The sequence below is a fragment of the Chlorocebus sabaeus genome, chromosome 16 (assembly GCF_047675955.1).
Source record: "Chlorocebus sabaeus isolate Y175 chromosome 16, mChlSab1.0.hap1, whole genome shotgun sequence".
NCBI lineage: Eukaryota > Metazoa > Chordata > Mammalia > Primates > Cercopithecidae > Chlorocebus > Chlorocebus sabaeus.
In genome coordinates this window covers 71,959,935-71,983,417 of record NC_132919.1, presented here as the reverse complement: position 1 = coordinate 71,983,417, position 23,483 = coordinate 71,959,935, and the positions used below count along the sequence as shown (strand labels likewise).

At 51.9% G+C, this 23,483-nt stretch overlaps 2 protein-coding genes across 3 annotated transcripts in view; one reads left to right on the top strand and one right to left on the bottom strand.

The window, feature by feature from the left end:
• The window catches only part of ERBB2 (erb-b2 receptor tyrosine kinase 2), a 29,476-nt gene extending 12,690 nt beyond the window's left edge, over positions 1 to 16,786 (top strand). Inside the window, exons 10-27 of the mRNA XM_008012845.3 lie at positions 2,419 to 2,492; positions 2,579 to 2,669; positions 2,893 to 3,092; positions 3,454 to 3,586; positions 3,677 to 3,767; positions 4,483 to 4,643; positions 7,832 to 7,879; positions 11,402 to 11,540; positions 11,621 to 11,743; positions 11,999 to 12,097; positions 12,951 to 13,136; positions 13,283 to 13,438; positions 13,554 to 13,629; positions 13,906 to 14,052; positions 14,766 to 14,863; positions 15,039 to 15,227; positions 15,515 to 15,767; positions 15,910 to 16,786. Coding sequence (XP_008011036.3) covers positions 2,419 to 2,492; positions 2,579 to 2,669; positions 2,893 to 3,092; positions 3,454 to 3,586; positions 3,677 to 3,767; positions 4,483 to 4,643; positions 7,832 to 7,879; positions 11,402 to 11,540; positions 11,621 to 11,743; positions 11,999 to 12,097; positions 12,951 to 13,136; positions 13,283 to 13,438; positions 13,554 to 13,629; positions 13,906 to 14,052; positions 14,766 to 14,863; positions 15,039 to 15,227; positions 15,515 to 15,767; positions 15,910 to 16,265 — 2,620 coding nt within the window. The 3' untranslated portion in view covers positions 16,266 to 16,786. The remainder of the gene's footprint in view (positions 1 to 2,418; positions 2,493 to 2,578; positions 2,670 to 2,892; positions 3,093 to 3,453; positions 3,587 to 3,676; positions 3,768 to 4,482; positions 4,644 to 7,831; positions 7,880 to 11,401; positions 11,541 to 11,620; positions 11,744 to 11,998; positions 12,098 to 12,950; positions 13,137 to 13,282; positions 13,439 to 13,553; positions 13,630 to 13,905; positions 14,053 to 14,765; positions 14,864 to 15,038; positions 15,228 to 15,514; positions 15,768 to 15,909) is intronic.
• Positions 10,945 to 18,749, bottom strand: MIEN1 (migration and invasion enhancer 1). Of its 2 annotated transcripts, none has more exons than XM_073005343.1 (4): positions 18,604 to 18,749; positions 18,393 to 18,490; positions 17,895 to 17,971; positions 10,945 to 12,011 (listed from the first exon to the last, which is right to left on the bottom strand). In XM_073005343.1, the coding sequence occupies exons 1-4, from the start codon at positions 18,690 to 18,692 to the stop codon at positions 11,745 to 11,747; spliced, it is 531 nt and encodes a 176-aa protein (XP_072861444.1). In that variant the 5' UTR covers positions 18,693 to 18,749; the 3' UTR covers positions 10,945 to 11,744. The 2 variants fall into 2 exon arrangements, with proteins under 2 accessions (XP_072861444.1, XP_008011037.1); XM_008012846.3 differs by lacking the exon at positions 10,945 to 12,011 and adding an exon at positions 17,357 to 17,808 and having other exon boundaries at positions 18,604 to 18,746.
• Between the last annotated feature and the right edge of the window lie 4,734 nt (positions 18,750 to 23,483).

The window sequence follows — 23,483 nt, the reverse complement described above, 5'->3', positions numbered from 1 at the left end:
TTACATTGAGCAAAGGAAGCCAGAGACAAGATTCCATACTGTCTGATCCCCTCTATGTGAGGCTCTGAACAGACAAGACCACTCTGTGGTGGGAGAGATCAGAACGGTGGTTGCCCTAGGGTGGGGGGCCTCAAAAGGGAGGGACACGAGGACATTTCTGGGGTAATAGAAATGTTCTGTACATTGATTGGGGTATTGGATACATGAGTGAATCCATTTGTCAAAACTCATCAAACTGTATGCTGAGTCTGCATTTTATTTATTTTAATTTAAATTTAATTTAATTTAATTTTTTGAGATGGAGTCTCGCTCTGTCAGCAGGCTGGAGTGCAATCTCGACTCACTGCAACCTCCGTCTCCTGGGTTCAAGCGATTCTCCTGCCTCAGCCTCCCGAGTAGCTGGTGCTACTGGTGTGTGCCACCACGCCCAGATAATTTTTGTATTTTTAGTAGAGACGGGGTTTCACCATGTTGGTCAGGATGGTCTCAATCTCTTGGCCTCGTGATCTGCCCACCTCAGCCTCCCAAACTGCTGGGATTACAGGTGTGAGCCACCATGCCCGGTGCATTTTATTGTATAAGTTATACTTCAATAAAAAATGAATTGGGGCCGGGCACGGTGGCTCACGCCTGTAATCCCAGCATTTTGGGAGGCTGAGGCAGGCAGATCACTTGAGGTCAGAAGTTCAAGACCATCCTGGCCAACATGGTGAAACCCCATCTCTACTAAAAATACAAAAAATTAGCCAGGCTTGGTGGCATGCGCCTGTAGTCCCAGCTACTTGGGAGGCTGAGGCAGAAGAATCGCATGAACTCGGGAGGTGGAGGTTGCAGTGAGCTGAGAAAATTTTGCCACTGCACTCCAGTCTGGGCGACAGAGTGAGACCCTGTCTCAAAAAACAAAACAAAACAAAAGAAAGGGGTCAGGCGTGGTGGTGCACACCTGTAATCCCAGCACTTTGGGAGGTTGAAGCAGGAAGATTGCCTGAGTCCAGGAGTTCAAGACCAGCATGGGCAACATAGTGAGATCCCATCTCTATAGAAAACACAAAAAATTTGCCAGGCATGGTGGTATGCACCTGTAGTCTCAGCTACCAGGGAGACTGAGGTGGGAGAATCACCTGAGCCTGGGAGGTGGAGGCTGCAGTGGGTTGAGATCATGCCACCATACTCCAGCCTGGGTGACAGAAAGATCCTGTCTCAAAAAAATAAAATAAAAATTATCTTTCACACTTCCTTTACCTCCACTCTCCTTTCCAGAGGTGACCATGGTTAGCAGTGCATGTGTTCACCTAGACTGTTTATGCATCTGTAGACACACACACAGTGAAGTGTGGTTTTCATCGTTTTGGTGGGGAGGTTTGTTTCTGTAAACGGGAGCATATGGGGAGCACTGTTTGAACCTTGCTTTGAGAGCCGGTCATGACAGTTCCTGCCGAACCGCCTCGTTCTTTCAACAGCTGCAGAGCAGACGGCAGCAAGGAGAGGCAGCTAAGAACCCAGACTTGGGAGCCAGACTGCCTGGGTTTGAAACTCGGCTCTACCACTTACTAGGCATGTGACTCTTGTGCTGTGCCTCAGTTTCTTCATCTGTAAAGTGGGGCAAAAACAGTCCCAACCTCGTAAGGTGGTTATACCACCACGCCTGGCCAGATGATTATAAAGTTTGAATGAGTTAGTATTTGTAAAGCTCTTAGAACAGTGCCTGGCAGATACTAAGTGCTCCTAAATGTTGGTTTTTATTATGTGGCTGGGTGGCTCAGGATTTTATTTAACAGCTCCCCTATTTACTAATAGACATTTAGATCATGTTCCATTTTCATTCTTACAAACAGTTCCACCTTATATGTGGCTCTGGGCCAGTGTCTCCCTAGGCCACATTCCTAGAAATAAGATTTCTTTTTTATTTTATTTTATTTTTTGAGACGGAGTCTTGCTCCATCTCCAGGCTGGTGTGCAGTGGTGTGATCTCGGCTCACTGCAACCTCTGCCTCCCAGGTTCAAGCGATTCTCCTGCCTCAGCCTCTCGAGTAACTGGGACTATAGGCGTGCGGCAACACACCCAGCTAATTTTTGTATTTGTAGTAGAGATGGGGTTTCACCATGTTGGCCAGGATAGTCTCCATCTCTTGACCTGTGATCTGCCTGCCTCAGCCTCCCAAAGTGCTGGGATTATAGGTGTGAGCCACTGTGCCCGGGCAGAAATAAGGTTTCTAGATCAAAGGATATAAATACTGTTTTGATAGATGTTGCCAAACTAAGGCCTGGGCTTTGAAGCCCAGGATGGGAACAGCTGGGCTTGATGGGCAAAGGGTTTGAGTGAAGGCATTCACGGTGGGGAGTGGCTGGCACGGCCAGTGTTGGGAGTGATGTCCACCCTGTTCCTGGCCCTGCTGACTCCTCTCCTGATCCCTCCAGCGACCCAGCCTCCAACACCGCCCCGCTTCAGCCGGAGCAGCTCCGAGTGTTTGAGACTCTGGAAGAGATCACAGGTGGGCTCTGTCTCTGCATCCTGCTCTGCCGGGGCTGGGAGTCCGTGTCCTGTCCCCACTCCCCTAATCTCACCCTCTGCCTGCAGGTTACCTATACATCTCAGCATGGCCAGACAGCCTGCCTGACCTTAGCGTCCTCCAGAACCTGCAAGTAATCCGGGGACGAATTCTGCACAAGTGAGTACTGGGAAAGAAGGGGCCTGATGGAGAGGAGTCCCAGGGAGGAGTCCCAGTGGGAAGCTTTGGGCCTGAGGGAGTATTCCTGTTCCCCTGGGACATTCCTGTTCCCCTGGGACTTTCCATGAAAGTCTGCAGAGTGTGCTGGGGATGGAGGAAGATGAGAGTAGCCTTTGCTGTCCGGGAAGGGGACCATGGTAAGGTGCCCACCTTTCTCCCATAGTGGCGCCTACTCACTGACCCTGCAAGGGCTGGGCATCAGCTGGCTGGGGCTGCGCTCGCTGAGGGAACTGGGCAGTGGACTGGCCCTCATCCACCATAACACCCGCCTCTGCTTCGTGCACACGGTGCCCTGGGACCAGCTCTTCCGGAACCCGCACCAAGCCCTGCTCCACACTGCCAACCGGCCAGAGGACGAGTGTGGTAAGACAGGGAGCCCAGTGTGTGTGCTCCCCATCTGCCAGCACACAAGAGTGCCCACGGGGTCCTGGCACCAGCGTTCTTGGACTTGTGCAGACTGCCTGTCCCTATGCACCCTTCTTGACTCAGCGCAGCTCTGGCTGGCTTGGCCTCTTGGCATGGCTTCTCTAGCTGGGTCCTACCTGCCTTGGCATCCTTCCCTCCCCCTCTGTTTCTGAAATCTCAGAACTCTTCCTCTCCCTACATCAGCCCCACCTGTCCCCACCCCTCCAGCCCAGAGCCATGCCCACAGCCAGTTCCCTGGTTCACTTGGACCTGGGGCCTCCCCTAAAAGTCCCCTGCGGTCCCTTCCTCCTCACTGCAGTGGGCGAGGGCCTGGCCTGCCACCAGCTGTGCGCCCGAGGGCACTGCTGGGGTCCAGGGCCCACCCAGTGTGTCAACTGCAGCCAGTTCCTTCGGGGCCAGGAGTGCGTGGAGGAATGCCGAGTACTGCAGGGGTATGAGGGGCGGAGGAGAGGGGTGGCTGGAGGGGTGCATGGGGCTCCTCTCAGACCCCCTCACCCCTCACCCCCTCACCTTTCTCTCAGGCTCCCCAGGGAGTATGTGAATGCCAGACACTGTTTGCCGTGCCACCCTGAGTGTCAGCCCCAGAATGGCTCAGTGACCTGTTTTGGACCGGTGAGCTGCTGGCGGGCTCAGAGCTGGGTGGAGGGGTGCAGCGAGGGGGATTGCCAGGGACTTGGCAGGATGGCGAGACGCGGCAGGGTGTGCTGTCTGGTAAAATATCCCTGGAGAGGGCTCAGCACTCAGACCCGAACAGCAGCAGAGTGGCAGGAAAGGGGGCCCCGGGGACCCCGGGGCCCTTCAGACTATGAAAAGGTTCTAAGGAGGTCTGTGTTTGCGGCTGTGGCTGTGGCTGTGCTAGGGTGGTTAGCCCTGCGGGCTCAGGCGTCAGACTACCTGGATTCAGACCCAGGTCCTGCTTCCAGCCTTGGTGTTTTATTCCTAAAATGGGTATTGTAATAGTACCTACCTTGCTGGGGTGTGGCAAGAATGAAATTAAACAGGGCTTGGCACAGTGAAGCCCGGGACAGGCTTTCTATGCAGCAGTGACTGTTGTTACTCGCTGTTACATCTTAGGTAATGCATTTTCTTCTCTGGGTGCCTCCCATTCTCTGGCTCAAGTCCCCACCCAGGATCAAGCTTGGAGGAGGGCCCCAAGGGAGGGTCCACAGAGACTGTGTGAAGAGCAGGGGTGTTTGTCCCAGGAGCATGGTGAAAATTGCTGCTGGGTGGCCTTGGGAAGCACAAAGGAGACCCAACTAAGGGCCTGATCCTACTGCCCTGGGGGTGTCAGTGCCAGCCCCCCACAAACCTTTTCTGCCCCTCCCAGGAGGCTGACCAGTGTGTGGCCTGTGCCCACTATAAGGACCCTCCCTTCTGCGTGGCCCGCTGCCCCAGTGGTGTGAAACCTGACCTCTCCTACATGCCCATCTGGAAGTTTCCAGATGAGGAGGGCACGTGCCAGCCTTGCCCCATCAACTGCACCCACTCGTGAGTCCGAGGGTCTTTTCTGCAGAAAGGAGGACTTTCCTTTCAGGGGTCTCTCTGGGGCTCTTACTATAAAAGGGGACCAACTCTCCCTTTATCATATCTTGTTTCTGATGGCAAAAATAACACATTGTTGGGGCCGGGCGCGGTGGCTCACGCCCATAATCCCAGCACTGTGGGAGGCTGAGGCGGACAGATGACCTGAGGTCAGGAGTTTGAGACCAGCCTGGCTAACACGGTGAAACCCCGTCTCTACTAAATAATATAAAAAATTAGCCGGGTGTGGTGGTGGGCACCTGTAATCCCAGCTACTCGGCAGGCTGAGGCAGGAGAATGGCATGAACTCAGGAGGCAGAGCTTGTAGGGAGCTGAGACTGCGCCACTGCACTCCAGCCTAGGCGACAGAACGAGACTCCATCTCAAAAAAAATAAAAATAAAAATAACACATTGTTAAAATGGTAAAATTAAAACATGAAATATAAATTAATGCCCTAGCAGTTCTATCCCCACTGTTAATAATTTGAAATATTTTTCCTCTAGTTATTTTTGTCTATGCACATTCTAATATGTATATATAAGTTAACATATATTAATATTATTCTCCAGTTTTTTTTATCTGTGCATGTTCTAACACCCCCCCCAACACACATATATATATATATATTTTTTTTAGATGGACTCTCACTCTGTCACCCAGGCTGGAGTGCAGTCGTGCAATCTTGGCTCACTGCAGCCTCTACCTCCTGGGTTCAAGCAATTCTCCTGCCTTGGCCTCCTGAGTAGCTGGGATTACAGGAACATGCTACCTTGCCTAGTTAATTTTTGTATTTTCAGTAGATGGGGTTTCACCATGTTGGCCAGGCTGGTCTTGAACCCCTGACCTCAGGTGATCTGCCAGCCTCGGCCTCCCAAAGTGTTGGGATTACAGGGGTGAGCCACCATGCCCAGTCATATATTTCTTTTTACCAAATAGAATCATAGATCATACATATTGTTTGCAAATTGCTTTTTCTCACTTTCCAGGACCTTGAAATGTTTTTCCATGTTCTAACATGGCGATCTACCTTATTCTTTTAATTTTTCTTATTTAGTTGTCTTTACACATGAAACACATGAATACATCCTTGTGATAAACATTTTCAGTAACATAAAAGTATAAATGTTACAAAACCAATGTGCCCTTTCACTCAACTCCCTGTCCACCGTCTCTCCTGTCGGCTGGGAGAACCACCGCATTGACTTGTGTGTTCATCCTTCTGGGCTCTTTTCTGCACACTTATATAGACACACTACATTTATATTAGGTTGAGTCAAATAAGATTGCTGTTTGTGTAAACCAAAAATGGTCAAGAACCTGGGTGCGTGGTGACTCACACCTGTAATCCCAGCACTTTGGGAGTCTGAGGCAGGCGGATCACTTGAGATCAGGAGTTCGAGATCAATCTGGCCAACATAGCGACACCCTGTCTCTACTAAAAATACAAAAATTAGCCGGGTGTGGTGATGCACACCTGAAATCCCAGCTACTTGGGAGGCTGAAGTAGGAGAAAACCCGTGAGGTGGAGGTTTCAATGAGCCTAGATTGTGCCACTGCACTCCAGCCTGGATGACAGAACAAGACTCTTGTCTCAAAAAAAAAAAAAAAAAAGGTCAAGAAACAGCAATTTCTTTTGTTTTTTTTTTTTGAGGCGGAGTTTCACTCTGTCGCCCAGGCTGGAGTGCAGTGGCCGGATCTCAGCTCACTGCAAGCTCCGCCTCCCGGGTTCACGCCATTCTCCTGCCTCGAGACTCCCGAGTAGCTGGGACTATAGGCGCCCGCCACCTCGCCCGGCTAGATTTTTGTATTTTTTAGTAGAGACGGGGTTTCACCGGGTTAGCCAGGATGGTCTTGATCTCCTGACCTCGTGATCCGCCCGTCTCGGCCTCCCAAAGTGCTGGGATTACAGGCTTGAGCCACCGCGCCCGGCCAGCAATTTCATATAGTTCCACTTGTCATCAGATTTGTGTGCGTGTACATTTTGTAATGTAAATGGGATCATTCTCTTCATACTGTTCTGCAGTTTACTTTCCCTCCGACTTGAGGTGTCCTTTCTTGTGAGTACAGACAGATCTACCATCTTTATTTTTTTTTAATTACTCAACCTATAACATGGATGTAATTTCACTTTGTTTTTGAGGGATATTGAGCTTGTTTCCCTGTTTTCGCAGTTTATTGCAATTGAGCTCCATACACAAGTGAGCCACCTTCTGTATGCCCCCTAGTGTCCACGCGTTGGCATTTTTAGGGTATATAGTGCTGGCAATGTTTATCACAAGGATGTATTCATGCGTTTCAATTTAAAGACAACTAAATGAGAAAAATTAAAAGAATATGGGTCCAGGCTGGGTGCAGTGGCTCACGCCTGTAATCCCAGCACTTTGGGAGGCCGAGGCAGGCAGATCACCAGAGGTCAGGAGTTCAAGACCAGCCTGGCCAACATGGCAAAACCCCGTCTCTACTAAAAATTCAAAAATTAGCCGGGCGTGGTGGTGGGCACCTGTAATCCCAGCTATTTGAGAGGTTGAGACAGGAGAATTGCTTGAACCTGGGCGGCGGAGGTTGCGGTGAGCCGAGATTGCACCAGTACACTCCAACCTGGGCAACAGAGCGAAACTCCATCTCGAGAAAAAAAAAAAAAAAAAAAAGAGAATATGGGTCCAGATCCATATGGATCCTAGATCCAGATCACGGTATTAGAACATGGAAAAACATTGCAAGATTCCGTTAAGTGACAAAAGCATTTGCAAGCAATATGTACGGTCCGTATTCAGAGGAGAATCTGCTGCATCATAGATAATATTTCATAGGTGTTGTCAAACCATTCTCTGGAGAAGTCGTATCAGTTTACCCTGAGATTCTTCTATGGAGGGAATAGTTGCGCTCCCTTACTTGCTTTTCTGGGTGCCCCTCCCTGCTTCCTACCCACCACAAGGTGCTGCAGGGGAGAGGGGCATGCGGGTTCCTTGGCTGGAGAAGGAGTCTCCTTGTGGGGTGGCAGAAGGAGCACTGATGGCCTTGAGCCCAGTTTCTACCTTTGTCAAATGGGGATAATGACCCAGCCACACCCCTCCCGGGTTTGTTGTGAGACTGGAACGGTGGTTCCCAAGAGGGTGGTTCCCAGAATTGTTGATGAGACTGTTTCTCCTGCAGCTGTGTGGACCTGGATGACAAGGGCTGCCCCGCCGAGCAGAGAGCCAGGTTGGCTTGGACCCCAGGATGTACCCCTTGTTGCCCTTCACTCCCCCACTGGATGCTGGGCGGTCACTGCTGTAGGGAGGGGACCCCCGACATATGTCCCTTCCCACTCACTCTTCCACTGTGGAACCTCCTGTCATTTTCCACTTCAACAAGTGACAGAGGACCTGCTCCGAAACTAAGGGGAGGGGACCGCAGGGAACGATGGCTAGAAAACCCAGTCCCTCCCCACCCTGGAGTAACTTGATGTCCTGTGAGGGACACGGGCAAAGTGCAATTCCGTGGAAGTCAAGAGAGGCAGAGAAGAGTGCAGCCGCACCGCTGAAGGAGTGATGAATTCTTTTTTTTTTTTTTTTTTTTTTTTTTTTGAGACGGAGTCTTGCTCTGTCGCCCAGGCTGGAGTGCAGTGGCCGGATCTCAGCTCACTGCAAGCTCCACCTCCCGGGTTCACGCCATTCTCCTGCCTCAGCCTCCCGAGTAGCTGGGACTACAGGCGCCCGCCACCTCACCCGGCTAGTTTTTTGTATTTTTTTAGTAGAGACGGGGTTTCACCGTGTTAGCCAGGCTGGTCTCGATCTCCTGACCTCGTGATCCGCCCGTCTCGGCCTCCCAAAGTGCTGGGATTACAGGCTTGAGCCACCGCGCCCGGCCTTGAGCGATGAATTCTTAACTGGAGATGGCGGGAGGCTTCAAGGAGGAGGTGGTATTTGAGCCAGGCTTTGAGAGAGGAGCAGGAATTGCACTTGCATTTAGGTAGAAAGCACTGGGGTGCAAGGTGACACTGGAGGGGGAGGCATGAGGAAATCCAGGATGTCTTCACAGTTCTGCTGTCGGGGGCTGTTGAGTAAGCACAGGAGTAAGGGGGTCATTAGAGTCAGGGTGGGGTCTGACCTGGAGGCCAGAGGCCCTGAACCCAAGCCACAGGGTGGGACTTGACTGTCTGGGCAGCAGGGACCTTTGGGAAGGACTTTGGGTAGAAAAACAGACTGGAGTCTTTGTCTTAGGCAATCATCTGTCCGTGAAATGAGTATGTGTTACAGGCTTGGTATGGGCCAGACCCTGTGCTAAGCAAGGGGTTTCGGAGAGGACAGGATGACAAGAATATTGGATCAACATCCAGGAGCTCCATCTATCCCAGGATGCACTATCTTTTTTTTTTTTTTTTTTGAGATGGAGTCTCACTCTGTCGGCAGGCTGGAGTACAGTGGCGCCATCTCATTTCACTGCAACCTCTGCCTCCTGGCCTGAGGCTCCCGAGTAGCTGGGATTACAGGCATGCGCCACCACACCCAGCTAATTTTTGTATTTTTAGTAGAGACGGGGTTTCACCTTGTTGGCCAGGATTGTCTCAATCTCTTGACCTAGAGATCCGCCCACCTCAGCCTGCCAAAGTGCTGGGATTACAGATGTTAGCCACCGTGCCCAGCCAGATACGCTATCTTTTTATTGAGTGATTGAGAGAGGGTCTTGCTCTGTTGTCCAGTCTTGAATGTGGTGGTGCAATCACAGGCGCACTGCAGCCTTGGCCTCCTGGGCTCAAGTGACCCTGCTGCGGCAGCTGGGACTATGGGAGCGTGCCACCACACCTGGCTAATTAAAAATTTTTTTTTGTATGGACAGGATCTCACTGTGTTGCCCAGGCTGGTCTCAAACTTGTGGGCTTAAGTGATCCTCCTGTTTTGGCCTCCCAAAGTGTTGGGATTACAGGCATGAGCCACCACTCCTGGCAATGAGCCAAGTCTCTCTTTTTTTTTTTTTAGATGGAGTCTTGCTCTGTTGCCCAGGCCCGAGTGCAATGGCACAATCTTGGCTCACTGCAACCTCTACCTCCCAGGTTCAAGCAATCCTCCTGTCTAAGCCCCTGTAGTAGCTGGGATTACAGGCATGTGCCATCATGCCCGGCTAATTTTTGTATTTTTAGTAGAGACAGGGTTCGCCATGTTGGCCAGGCTGGTCTTGAACTGCTGACCTCAGGTGATCCACCTGCCTTGGCCTCCCAAAGTGCTGGGATTACAGGCGTGAGCCACGCCTGGCCAAGCCAAGTCTTAAAAGATGACCCTGTGGAGAAATGGTGGTCCAGGCTGAAGGGACAGCCTATGCAAACACTGGGAGGTGTGGAAAATCATGGCCTCTGGGTGGAAATTTTGGCCAGAACATCAAAATCATCAGGTGTACATTCCTGTACCCATGCAACAGTCAGGATCTCTGGGGGTGGGGCCCCAAATTGTATGCATACAGATGGTCCCTGATTTGCGATGATATTACTTAGGATTTTTTTGACTTTACAATGGTGGGAAAGCAATAATATACATTCAGTAAAAACTGTACCTTGAATACCCATACAGCCATTCTGTTTTTCACTTTTTTTTTTTTTTTTTTGAGACGTTTCCCTGTTGTTGCCCAGGCTGGAGTGCAATGGCACAATCTTGGCTCACCGCAACCTCCACCTCCCAGGTTCAAGTGATTCTTCTCCTCAGCCTCCAGAGTAGCTGGGATTACAGGCATGCACCACCATGCCTGGCTAATTTTGTATTTTTAGTAGAGATGGGGTTTCTCCATGTTAGTCAGACTGGTCTCGAACTCTCGACCTCAGGTGATCTGCCCACCTCAACCTCAAGCCACTGTGCCCAACCCTACTTTCAATATTCAATAAATTACATGGCCAGGCACAGTAGCTCACACCTGTAATCCCAGCACTTTAGGAGGCCAAGGTGGGAGGATCCTTTGAGGTCAGAAGCTTGAGACGGGCCTGGGCAACACAGTGAGACCCCATTTCTACAGAAAAATAAAAAAACTAGCCAAATGTGGTGGGGTGTGTCTGTAGTCCCAGCTACTTGGGCAGCTGAGGTGGAAGAATTGCTTGAGCCTGGAGGTCAAGGCTGCAGTGGGCCATGATCTCACCACTGCACTCAGCCTGGGCAACACAGGAAGGCCCTGTCTCAAAACTAAATAAATAAATAAATAACACAAACTATTTAACAGTTTATTATAAAATAGGCTTTGTGTCAGATGATTCTGCCCAACTGTAAGCTGCTGGCAGTGTAAATGTTCTGAGCACGTGTGAGCCAGGCTAGGTGTCTTTTGTCTTTTTTTTTTTTTTTTTTCCTTTTTGTGGAGAACGAGGTCTCGCTATATAACCCAGGCAGGTCTCAAACTCCTGGGCTCAAGCTATCCTCCCGCCTCTGCCTCCCTAAGAGCTGGGATTACAGGCGTGAGCCACTGCGCCCAGCATCCTTAGTGATTTTTACACCATAAAGTGTTGGAGCTCTAAGGCAGAGCCAAGGCCAAGAGTATAGAGAATCTGGAGATGTGGAGAGGGCTCTGATTGCCTACAAGGAGTTTGGACTTTATTGAGGCAGTGGGGAGCCAAGGCAGGTTTAGAGTAGGAGAGGGTCCAAGCCTGTGGGTCACCCTTCCGACTTCCCTTTCCGAATGCCAAACACCTTCTTCATGTCCCCCGTGGGCCCCCTTTGTCCCTCCCACCCCAAACTAGCCCTCAATCCCTGACCCTGGCTCCGCCCCCAGCCCTCTGACGTCCATCATCTCTGCTGTGGTGGGCATTCTGCTGGTCGTGGTCTTGGGGGTGGTCTTTGGAATCCTCATCAAGCGACGGCAGCAGAAGATCCGGAAGTACACGATGCGGAGGCTGCTGCAGGAAACGGAGGTGAGGCGGGGTGAAGGCCTGCCAGCCCGCGTGGGGTCTGCACTGGCTCCTGGCACTGACCCACCACCCCCTCACCCCAGCTGGTGGAGCCACTGACACCGAGTGGAGCGATGCCCAACCAGGCACAGATGCGGATCCTGAAAGAGACGGAGCTGAGGAAGGTGAAGGTGCTTGGATCTGGAGCTTTTGGCACAGTCTACAAGGTCAGGGCCAGGTCCTGGGGGTGGGCGGCCCCAGGGGGTGGGGGCGGTGCCTGGAGGGGTGTGGTCGGCAGTTCCGATGGGAGGGGCAAGAGCCGGAGGCAGTATTTGGGGGAGGGCAGTTACAGCGGAGAAGAAGGGAACGGGAGCAAGCCCCAGGGTGGGGAAGGATGTTTGGAGCACAAGTAATGATCTCCTGGAAGGCAGGTAGGATCCAGCCCACGCTCTTCTCACTCATATCCTCTTCTTTCTGCCCAGGGCATCTGGATCCCTGATGGGGAGAATGTGAAAATTCCAGTGGCCATCAAAGTGTTGAGGGAAAACACATCCCCCAAAGCCAACAAAGAAATCTTAGACGTAAGCCCCTCTACCCTCTTCTGCTGGGAAGACAGGAAGGACCCCATGGCTGCAGGTCTGGGCTCTGGTCTCTCTTCATTGGGGTTTGGGGAGATACGACTCCCGCAAACCTAGACTATTTTTTTGGAGACGGAGCCTTGCTCTGTCACCCAGGCTGGAGTGCAGTGGCGTGATCTCAGCTAACTGCAACCTCCACCTCCTGGGCTCAAGCGATTTTCATGCCTTAGGCTCCGGAGTAGCTGGAATTACAAGCACCTGCCTGTTTTTTTTTTTTTTTTTTTTTTTTTTTTGAGACAGAGTCTCGCTCTGTCACCCAGGCTGGAGTGAAATGGCGTGGTCTTGGCTCGGCCTCCCAGGTTAAAGCGATTCTCCTCCTTCAGTCTCCTGAGTAACTGGGATTATAGGTGTGAGCCATCACGCCCAGCTAATTTTTGTATTTTTAGTAGAGATGGGGTTTCACCATGTTGGCCAGGCTGGTCTCAAACTCCTGACCTCATGATCCGCCTGCCTCGGCCTCCCAAAGTGCTGGGATTACAGGCGTGAGCCACCGTGCCCGGCCTAATTTTTGTATTTTTAGTAGAGACGGGGTTTCACCATGTTGGCCAGGCTGGTACTTTGGGCATTCACAGGCCGTGGGCCGAGGCTGTGGTTTGTGATGGTCGGGAGGCTGTGTGGTGGTCGGGAGGGTGTGTGGTGGTCGGGAGGGTGTGTGGTGTTTGGGAGTGTGTGGTGTTTGGGGGTGTGTGGTGTTTGGGGGTGTGTGGTGGTTGGGAGGCTGTGTGATGGTTGGGAGGCTGTGTGGTGTTTGGGGGTGTGAGGTCTCCACAAGGTCTCAGTGTACCCTTGTCCCCAGGAAGCATACGTGATGGCTGGTGTGGGCTCCCCATATGTCTCCCGCCTCCTGGGCATCTGCCTGACATCCACGGTGCAGCTGGTGACACAGCTTATGCCCTATGGCTGCCTCTTAGACCATGTCCGGGAAAACCGCGGACGCCTGGGCTCCCAGGACCTGCTGAACTGGTGTATGCAGATTGCCAAGGTATGCACTTAGGGCACCTGGGCTCTTTGCGGGTCCCTTTGGAACAAGCCCCTATGTCCACAAGGGGCTAGGATGGGGACTCTTCCTGGGCATATGACCAGGGCCAGGCCCTCCCAGAAGGTCTACCTGGGTGCTTCCCATTCCAGGGGATGAGCTACCTGGAGGATGTGCGGCTCGTACACAGGGACTTGGCTGCTCGGAACGTGCTGGTCAAGAGTCCCAACCATGTCAAAATTACAGACTTTGGGCTGGCTCGGCTGCTGGACATTGACGAGACAGAGTACCATGCAGATGGGGGCAAGGTTAGGTGAAGGAGCAGAGGAAGTCGGGTGGAGTGGGGTCTGGCCCCTGGGAGAACTCTGAGTGGCCACCTCCCCACCAAACACAGTTGGAGGACTTCCTCTTCTGCCCTCCCAGGTGCCCATCAAGTGGATGGCGCTGGAGTCCATTCTCCGACGGCGGTTCACCCACCAGAGTGATGTGTGGAGTTATGGTGTGTGGTGGGGAGTGTTGGGAGGGGTGGCTGAGGAGTCATGGCTGGAGGGAGGATGAGAGCTGGGATGGGGAGAATTATGGGGCCACCTCAGCATGTGGAGGGAGGGAAGGGGCTGCCTGTGCCCCACCTTGCAGGGTCTGTGCACTTCCCAGGATTAGGGAAAGACTGGGTAGATTCTGTCTCCTGGCATCACATCTCCCCCCTGCTGCCATGATGCCAGACTCCTGGGCAGAACCTCTGGCCCTCCCACTCCTGACCCTGTCTCTGCCTTAGGTGTGACTGTGTGGGAGCTGATGACTTTTGGAGCCAAACCTTACGATGGGATCCCAGCCCGGGAGATCCCTGACCTGCTGGAAAAGGGGGAGCGGCTGCCCCAGCCCCCCATCTGCACCATTGATGTCTACATGATCATGGTCAAATGTGTGTGGCTGAGCTGTGCGGGCTGCCTGGAGGAGGGTGGGAGGTCCTGGGTCGAGAAGCCCACAAAGGGCATGAAAGGGGACCAGGATGTATATAGACCCAGGAGCCCTGGTATATTAGGAGCCTCAAAACCTTCTCATATCCCTTTTACAGTCAAAGTCCAAAGCCACTCTTGAGGAACAACTAGAGAACCTTATGTACAATATTAAGCTGGGCACAGTGGCTCATGCCTGTAATCCCAGTACTTTGGGAGGCTGAGGTGGGAAGATCTCTTGAAGCCAGGAGTTCAAGACCAGACTGGGCAACACAGTGAGACCCTATCTCTACAAAAAATAAAAAAATTCGCTGGGTGTGGTGGTGTGTGCCTGTAGTCCCAGCTACTCGGGAGAGGCTGAGACAGGAAGATCACTTGAGCCCAGCTGAAGGTGGCAGTAAGCTATGATTGCGCCACTGAAATCCAGCCTGGGCAACAGAGTGAAACCTCATGTCAAAAAAATAAAAAAGCAAACAAAAAGAAAAAAAAATTAAAAGGGAAACTAGTAGAGATGCCCGAAGGTTCTGGCTGAAGCCCCCTGAGTCTGGTACTACTTCTCTACCACCAAGGGCTTTGGGCTGTCCTTTGGGACTGTCTAGACCAGACTGCAGCAGGAGTGGGAGGGGAGGCAGCAGGCACACAGGGCCAGGGCTAGACGCTGGCCTCCCTCCTGCCCCAGGTTGGATGATTGACTCTGAATGTCGGCCGAGATTCCGGGAGTTGGTGTCGGAATTCTCCCGCATGGCCAGGGACCCCCAGCGCTTTGTGGTCATCCAGGTACTGGGCCTCTGTGCCCCATCCCTGCCTGTGGCTAAGAGCACCCTCCTGCAGAGGGTGGGAAGGAGAGATGAGTCCGGTGTGCCAGGCCCCTCACCTGCCATGAGCCTTCTTCACGGAAGGCTGCATGCTGGGCTGGGGAGGGGCCACCATCCCACCTCTCCTTCCTCCGCAGAATGAGGACTTGGGCCCAGCCAGTCCCTTGGACAGCACCTTCTACCGCTCACTGCTGGAGGACGATGACATGGGGGACCTGGTGGATGCTGAGGAGTATCTGGTACCCCAGCAGGGCTTCTTCTGTCCAGACCCTGCCCCGGGCACTGGGGGCATGGTCCACCACAGGCACCGCAGCTCATCTACCAGGGTCAGTGCCTTCGGTCACACTGTGTGGCTGCTTACCTCCCCCATCCCCAGTGGACTAGGGTCCCTTTCTCTGATGTTCCCTCAACTGTCACCTCTCAAGGAGACCCCATTATCCCTACAAAAAATTCTTACTGCCTTCCAACCTCTGTGACCCCATTCTCTCCATGGTGACTGTGTCGTACCCCAAAGGTGACCTCTGTTTTTCTCCTGTGACCCTGTCACCTCCCATGGAGTCCCCATCCCAGATCCATAAGGGACTCCCATCATGACTTACTTTCTTGTCCCCAGAGTGGCGGTGGGGACCTGACGCTAGGGCTGGAGCCCTCTGAAGAGGAGGCCCCCAGGTCTCCACGGGCACCCTCCGAAGGGACTGGCTCTGATGTATTTGATGGTGACCTGGGAATGGGGGCAGCCAAGGGGCTGCAAAGCCTCCCCGCACATGACCCCAGCCCTCTACAGCGGTACAGTGAGGACCCCACGGTACCCCTGCCCTCTGAGACTGACGGCTACGTTGCCCCCCTGACCTGCAGCCCCCAGCCCGGTATGGAGTCCAGTCTAAGTGGAGAGACTGATGGGCGGGGGAGGGGGGGACCCTCAGCCCAGGGTCCACTGTGGGGGCAGAGGGAGTGGCAGCGACACCAGGGTTCCTTCCCCTAACAGGTCATCTTCTCTTGGCCTTTCAGAATATGTGAACCAGCCAGATGTTCGGCCACAGCCCCCTTTGCCCCAAGAGGGCCCTCTGTCTCCTGCCCGACCTACTGGTGCCACTCTGGAAAGGCCCAAGACTCTCTCCCCAGGGAAGAATGGGGTTGTCAAAGACGTTTTTGCCTTTGGGGGTGCTGTGGAGAACCCCGAGTACTTGGCACCCCGGGGAGGAGCTGCCCCTCAGCCCCACCTTCCTCCTGCCTTCAGCCCAGCCTTCGACAACCTCTATTACTGGGACCAGGACCCATCAGAGCGGGGGGCTCCACCCAGCACCTTCAAAGGGACACCTACGGCAGAGAACCCAGAGTACCTGGGTCTGGACGTGCCAGTGTGAACCAGAAGGCCAAGTCCGCAGAAGCCCCAATGTGTCCTCAGGGAGCAGGGAAGTCCTGACTTCCACTGGCATCAAGAGGCGGGCGGGCCCTCCGACCACTTCCAGAGGAATCTGCCATGCCAGGAACCTGTCCTAAGGAAACTTCCTGCTTGAGTTCCCAGATGGCTGGAAGGGGTCCAGCCTAGTTGGAAGAGGAACAGCACTGGGGAGTCTTGGTGGATTCTGGGGCCCTGCCCAATGAGACTCTAGGGTCCAGTGGATGCCACAGCCCAGCCTGGCCCTTTCCTTCCAGATCCTGCATACTGAAAGCCTTAGGGAAGCTGGCCTGAGAGGGGAAGTGGCCCTAAGGGAGTGTCTAAGAACAAGAGCAACCCATTCAGAGATTGTCCCTGAGACCTAGTACTGCCCCCCATGAGGACAGAGCAGCAATGGTGTCAGTATCCAGGCCTTGTACAGAGTGCTTTTCTGTTTAGTTTTTACTTTGTTTTGTTTTTTAAAGATGAAATAAAGACCCAGGGGGAGAATGGGTGTTGTATGGGGAGGCAGATGTGGGGGGTCCTTCTCCACACCCACTTTCTCCATTTGCAAATATATTTTGGAGAACAGTTAGGCACCAGCCTATGTCTGGGGGTAGCTCTGCACCATCCCTTCCTGCTCACCTTACACTCAACTCCTCTTTTCCTGGAGGGAGTGGCCGGGAATCTTCAGAAAGCTTGGATGAGGAGCCTGACACCCAGTTCTCTAGCTTCAGGGTTGGGGGGGATCAGGAAGCTGGATCTGAGAGCCCTTTAACGACCAGATCATTCTTTCTTAGAACGAATTCCTAAGGCCACTCACCAGAATGGGGTTATTTCCTCCTTGTGAGTCAGGAGATGGCGGTTGGGTGGGCGAAAGACGAGGCAGGGTCTACTGTGGGACTCATTTTCCTTGCCTTGGCTATGCCAGAGGAGCTCACTGACCTAAGGAGTAGCTGTCCAGAAAGCCCACCCAAGCCAGCACAGCCACCCTGGCGGTACAAAGGCTGGGCTGGCCGGACTTCTGTGCCCCCCACGTTCCCAGACTGGACATATAAACACACACACTAGTTAGCATTAGTGTTTGTAGTGCCACTTTACTGCCAATAGCTGACATTGCCCTGGGTTGGGGAAAATAAATAAAATCTACTGTGGCATCAGACAGGTATTACCGAGGTGAAGAGTGGACCAGGCTTTTGTGGGCACTTATCCTGGGAAGGGGGTATAAGGTGGCTGGGGAAGTGTCCATGGAGAGTGTCTCTCTCCTGCCCCCAAGGCCATGGAATCTTTTATTCCTTCCTTGTACCCAAAAGGGCAAAGTGGAGGCCAGGGTCTCTTTGCTAAGGAGCTAAGTAGGGGAAAGAGGCAGGGGGAGCTCCCAGCAGGACCAAAAGAGACCAAGGCTTGGACCCCAGAACAGAGCAGGAACCCAGAATCCTGTGCAGTCACAGGATGATGCAGGGAGGACGGCTGTTGGTGATCTTTTCTAGGGGTTCTCCTTTACTGGCTCTTCGGATGGCCTCAATGAGCTAGAGGACAGAGATGTGGAATGACAGGATGATGCACTGTTGGGGTAGGATGACCCAGAGGTCCTCCCAACACTGCAAATACTCACATCTTTCTCATAGGGAAAGCCCCCATTCTCCAGCTTGGAGAACACCAGCTGTCCATTTATCTCTATCTCAAAGGCGCCTGGTAAGAAATCAACAGATAAATAAATGGTACACTGAGAACATAGGCAGAAATCAGGAGTTCCTTCAAAGGGGTCCCCCACCACTCCCACTGGAGACCCATTTGTAGCTCCTTAAGCCATTCCCCAACCCTGGGTCAACTCCAGGGAACCTGAGGGAGGCCTCGCCTGTGTGCCCCTGGCAACACTCAATGAAGGACTCCCTCCCCTCCAACCCTACACGTTTGCAGTCTAATAGGTTTTTCCCCCGCAGGCCTCTGTGAACCCCCTGACATATGGAAGGGAACTCATGTTGGCTGGACATTTTACCATGTGCCAGGCACTGCAGGCACTTTACATAAAGCAGCCAATGTCAGAACTAGAAAGCGGGAGAACTGGGATTTAGAGTACAGACTGACTCAGCAGGTGTTCCGTGAGCCTCACCTGTGCCCCCCAGGCGCGACTCGATCTCGATGCCCGGATACTGCTCCTTCACAGCACTGGCCAGCTCCAGGTAGGTCGCCTCGAAGCCGCAGGGTTCACTGGGGAGAAGAGATGGGGCTGGGCTGGGGACTCGGGGGTGGGGCCTCCCGTGGACCCACCTCCGTCCGGCCCACGGGACCAGGGTAGGGGTCCTTCAGCCGGGACCGCTCACCAGTACTCCACCATGATGCGGACCCCACTCCCCGGCTCGACCTCCTCGGGAGGGGGCGCTACGGACGTCTGCCCCGGCTCCCCGCTCATAGCTGCCTGCTCCCCTTGGGCCCCTGCTTCCGGGTGCGACGCGCTTAGCGGGCACGTGACGGGGCGGGGCCTCTGGAGCGTGCCGGGGCCGAGCGTGGCGTTGGGGCGGGGCCGAGCGTGGCGTCCGGGCGCCCCCTGTAGGCCTCCGCCATTGCTACGTTTTGACCTCGTACTGCAGCTCCGGAGCTCGCGCCCCGAGCAGAGTCTGGGAAAACCGGTCCAGACCCTCCTTCCCCGGCCCGGTCTCCCGTAATGCCGGGCTTCCCCACTCCCGATGTCCGCCGGACTTCACAGCTTCATTTACTCTAATGGACTATCTTAGACTGCAGAGCGCTTTTCAGTTTACAAAAGAAAGAGAAAGCTGTGGGGCAACCATCCATCCTGGGGATGGGAGTGGGTGTGGCTGATGTATGAAATAGTTGACATTTTCTCGCTCACATGCTGATGGCATTTGTTTTTTTTTTCACTTTTGTTGCCCAGGCTGGAGTGCAATGGCGCGATCTCGGCTCACTGCAACCTCCGCCTCCGGGGTTCAAACGATTCTTCTGCCTCAACCTCCCAAGTAGTTGGGACTACAGGCGCGTGCCACCGCACCCAGCTAATGTGTTCTTAGTAGAGACAGGGTTTCATCATGTTAGTCAGGCTGGTCTCGAACTCTTGACCTCAGGTGATCCACCCTCCTCGGCCTGCTAAAGTGCTGGAATTACAGACATGAGTCACCGCGCCCGGCCCAGTTTTTTGCTCGTTTGTTTGTTTTAGGAGAGACAGGATTTCACCATGTTGGCCAGGCTGGTCTCGAACTCCTGACCTCAAATGATCCGCCCGCCTTGGCCTCCCAAAGTGCTGGGATTACAGGCGTGAGGCACCACGCCCGGCGCTGATGCCATTTGGAACCGCCCTATAGTTACATACACAAGTGTTTCTGATCCCAAAGCTCTAAACTGCTTTTTCCAGTCTTTTGTAACTGCCTCTTGCCTGCACTGGAGAACCGTAGACACTCTTCAGGCTGTGTGCCCCCAACAGTTCCTGCACATCCCCTTCTTATCCAGCCTCTCACTGGGGGACTGGTGTCATTATTCCCATTTTGCAACTCTGGAAATGAAGGCTGCTCCAGTCCTCGCTGCCTTTTCCCTGCCTGCAGTACCGCTATGGTATCCTAACACGCCACCCACTCTAGTGTCCCTTTAGGCTATTTTTCTTTTTCTTTTTTTTTTTTTGAGACGGAGTCCTGCTCTGTCACCCAAACTTGAGTGCAATGGTGCCATCTCGGCTCACTGCAACCTCCGCCTCCTGGGTTCAAGCGATTCTCCTGCCTCAGCCTCCCTAGTAGCTGAGATTACAGGTGCTAGCCACCACACCCAGCTAAGTTTTGTATTATTTATTTTTTTTTTTGAGTCGGAGTCTTTCTCTGTTGCCCAGGTTGGAGTGCAATGGCACGATCTCAGCTCACTGCAACCTCTACCTCCCGGCCTAAGTGAGTCTCCTGTCTCAGCCTCCTGAGCAGCTGGGATTACAGGCGCCAGCCACCCCGCTGGCTAATTTTTCTATTTTTAGTGGAGATGGGGTTTCACCATGTTGACCAGGCTGGTCTCGAACTCCTGACCTTGTAATCTGTCCACCTCGGCCTCCGAAAGTGCTGGGATTACAGGTCTGAGCCACTGCACCTGGGCTTATTTTATCTATCTATCTATCTATCTATCTATCTATCTATCTATCTATCAACAGGGCATGGTGGCTCACACCTATAATCCCAGTATTTTGGGAGGTCAAGGTGGGCGGCTCACTTGAGGCCAGGAGTTCAAGACCAGCCTGGCCAACGTGGCTAAACCCTGTCTCTACTAAAAATACAAAAATTAGCTGGGTGTGGTGGCGCACACCTGTAATCCCAGCTACTCCAGAGGTTGAGGCAGGAGAATCGCTTGAACCTGGGAGGTGGAGGTTTCAGTGAGCTGAGATACCACTGCACTCCAGCCTGGACGACTGGACGACAGAGTGAGACTGTGTTTAAAAAAAAAAAAAGAAAGAAAAGAAAGAAAATGCAGTCATTTGTACAGTTGCCTAACCATCACCACAATCCAGTTACAGAATATTTCCGTCAACCTGGTAAGTCCTTCCCACCTGTTTCTGGTCAATTCAGCTCCCAATTCCAGTCCTATGCAACCACTGATCTGCTTTCTGTCTCTAACTTTGCCTTTTCTGGATGTTTCATATAAACAGAATAATATGCTATGTGGTCTTTTGCTTACGGCTTCTTTCACTCAATATGTTTTTTGAGATGCATTCATGCTGTAGCGTCTAGAGTAGTTTATTCCTTTTCATTGCTGAGTCGTATTCCACGTGTGGTTTTGCCACATTTTGTTTCTTAATTCACCAGTTGATGGATATTTAGGGTTCCAGTGTTTTTTGTCTATTTTGAAGAATGCTGCCACAGATGTTTTGGTGTCTTTGCATAGGTGTGTGTTTTCATTTCTCTTGGGTAGATTCCTAAGGGTAGAACTGCTGGGTCATGTGTTAAGTTTATGATTAACTTTTTTTTTGAGACAGGGTCTCGCTCTGTTGCCCAGGCTGGAATACAGCAGTGCAAACACTGCTCACTGCAGCCTCGACCTGCTGAACTCAAGCTATTCTCTTGCCTCAGCCTCCTGAATAGCTGGGACGACAGACACGCACCAGCATGCCCAGCTAATTTTTTTGTATTTTTTGTAGAGACAAGGTTTTGCCATTTTGCCCAGGCTAGCGTTTAACTTTTTAAGAAACGGCCAGACTGTTTTTCAAAGTTTTCCCACCAGCAATATATGAGGATTCGTCGCTCCATATCCTTACCAATACTTGTTTTCTGTCTCTTTGATTATAACCATCCTAGTGGACATGACATGATATATAATTGTGGTTTTAATTTTCATTTATCTAATGACTGTTGTGTATCTTTCATGTAGTTATTAGTCATTCATATACATATTTGAAGAAACATCTATTCAAGTCTTTTGCCCATTTTTATTAGGATTGTTTGTCTCTTTATTATTGATTTGTAAAAATTCATTATATATTTTGGATACCAACCAAAATATATACAACCATATATACAACCATATATAGTTGTATATGGTTTGCAACTATTTTCTCCCAGTCTTTGGCTAATTTTTTTTCTTTTTTCTTTTTTTTTCTTTCTTTCTTTTTTTGAGACAGGGTCTCACTGTGTCACCCAGGCTGGAGTGCAGTGGCACAATCTCGGCTCACTGCAACCTCTGCTTCCCAGGTTCAAGCAATTCTTGTGCCTCAGCCTCCCAAGTAGCTGGGATTACAGGCATGTGCCACCATGGCCCAGATAATTTTCTGTATTTTTAGTAGCAATGGTCAGGCTGTTTTTGCTATATTGGCCAGGCTGGTCTGGATCTCTGGCCTCAAGTGATATGCCTGCCTCTGCCTCCCAAAGTGCTGGGATCACAGGCATGAGCCACTTCACCTGGCTTCATTTTTTCTTTCTTTTTTTGAGACAGTGTCTTGCTCTGTGACCCAGACTGGAGCACAGTAGCACAATCACAGCTCACTGCAGCCTCAACTTCTTAGGCTCAAGCGATTGTCACACCTCAGCCCCACCAAGTAGCCAGGACTATAGGCCCGCACCACTATGCCCGGATAAATTTTATATTTTTTGTAGAGATGAGGTCTTGCCAGGTTGTCTCGGCTGGTCTCAAACTCCTGGGCTCAAGTGATTCACCTGCCTCGGCCTCCCAGAGTGCTGGGATTACAGGTATGAGCCACCATGCCTGGCCTCTTCTTCTTTTTTTTTTTTAAGATGGAATTTCGCTCTTCTTGCCCAGGCTGGAGTGCAATGGCACCATCTTGGCTCACCACAGTCTCTGCCTCCTTGGTTTAAGCGATTCCCCTGCCTCAGCCTCCTGAGTAGCTGGGATTACAGGCATGCGCCACCATGCCTGGCTAATTTTTTTTTTTTTTTTTTTTTTTTTTTTTTTTTTAGTAGACATGGGGTTTCTTCATGTTGGCCAGGCTGGTCTTGAACTCCCGACCTCAGGTGATCCATCCACCTCGGCCTCCCAAAGTGCTGGGATTACAGATGTGAGCCACTGCGCCCGGCCTCCATGAAGACTATCTCCCATGGTTTCTTCTACAAGTTTTATGGTTTTAGCTTTCACATTCAGGTATATGATCTATATTGAGGTTTTTTGTTTTTCGTTTTTTTTTTTAAATGCATCCTGTGAGCAAAAGATCTAAATTCACCTTTTGGCATGTGGCTATTCAATTGATGACAGTACCATTTATTGAAAAGCCTATCCTTTCCTCCATCAAATTGTCTTGGCACCCTGTAAAATCAATTGACCAGAAATGTAAAAGGGTTTCTACTTGGACTCTGGATTCTGTTCCATTGACCTATAAACTCATTCTTATTTATTAGTATTACTATTTTTCCCCCGAGATGGAGTCTTGCTCTGTCACCCCAGCTGGAGTGCAGTGGCACGATCTTGGCTCCTTGCAACCTCTGACTCCCAGGTTCAAGCAATTCTCCTGCTTCAGCCTCCCGAGTAGCTGGAATTACAGGTGCGCACCACCACGCCCAGCTAATTTTTATATTTTTAGCAGAGACAGGGTTTCACCATGTTGGCCAGGCTAGTCTCAAACTCCTGACCTCGTGATCCACCTGCCTTGGCCTCTCAAAGTGTTGGGATTACAGGCGTGAGCCACCATGCCCGGCCTTGTTGTTGTTGTTTTAAAATTCAGATACAACTTGTACACAGTGAAATTCATCCTCTTGAGTGTACCTTTCTTTTTTTC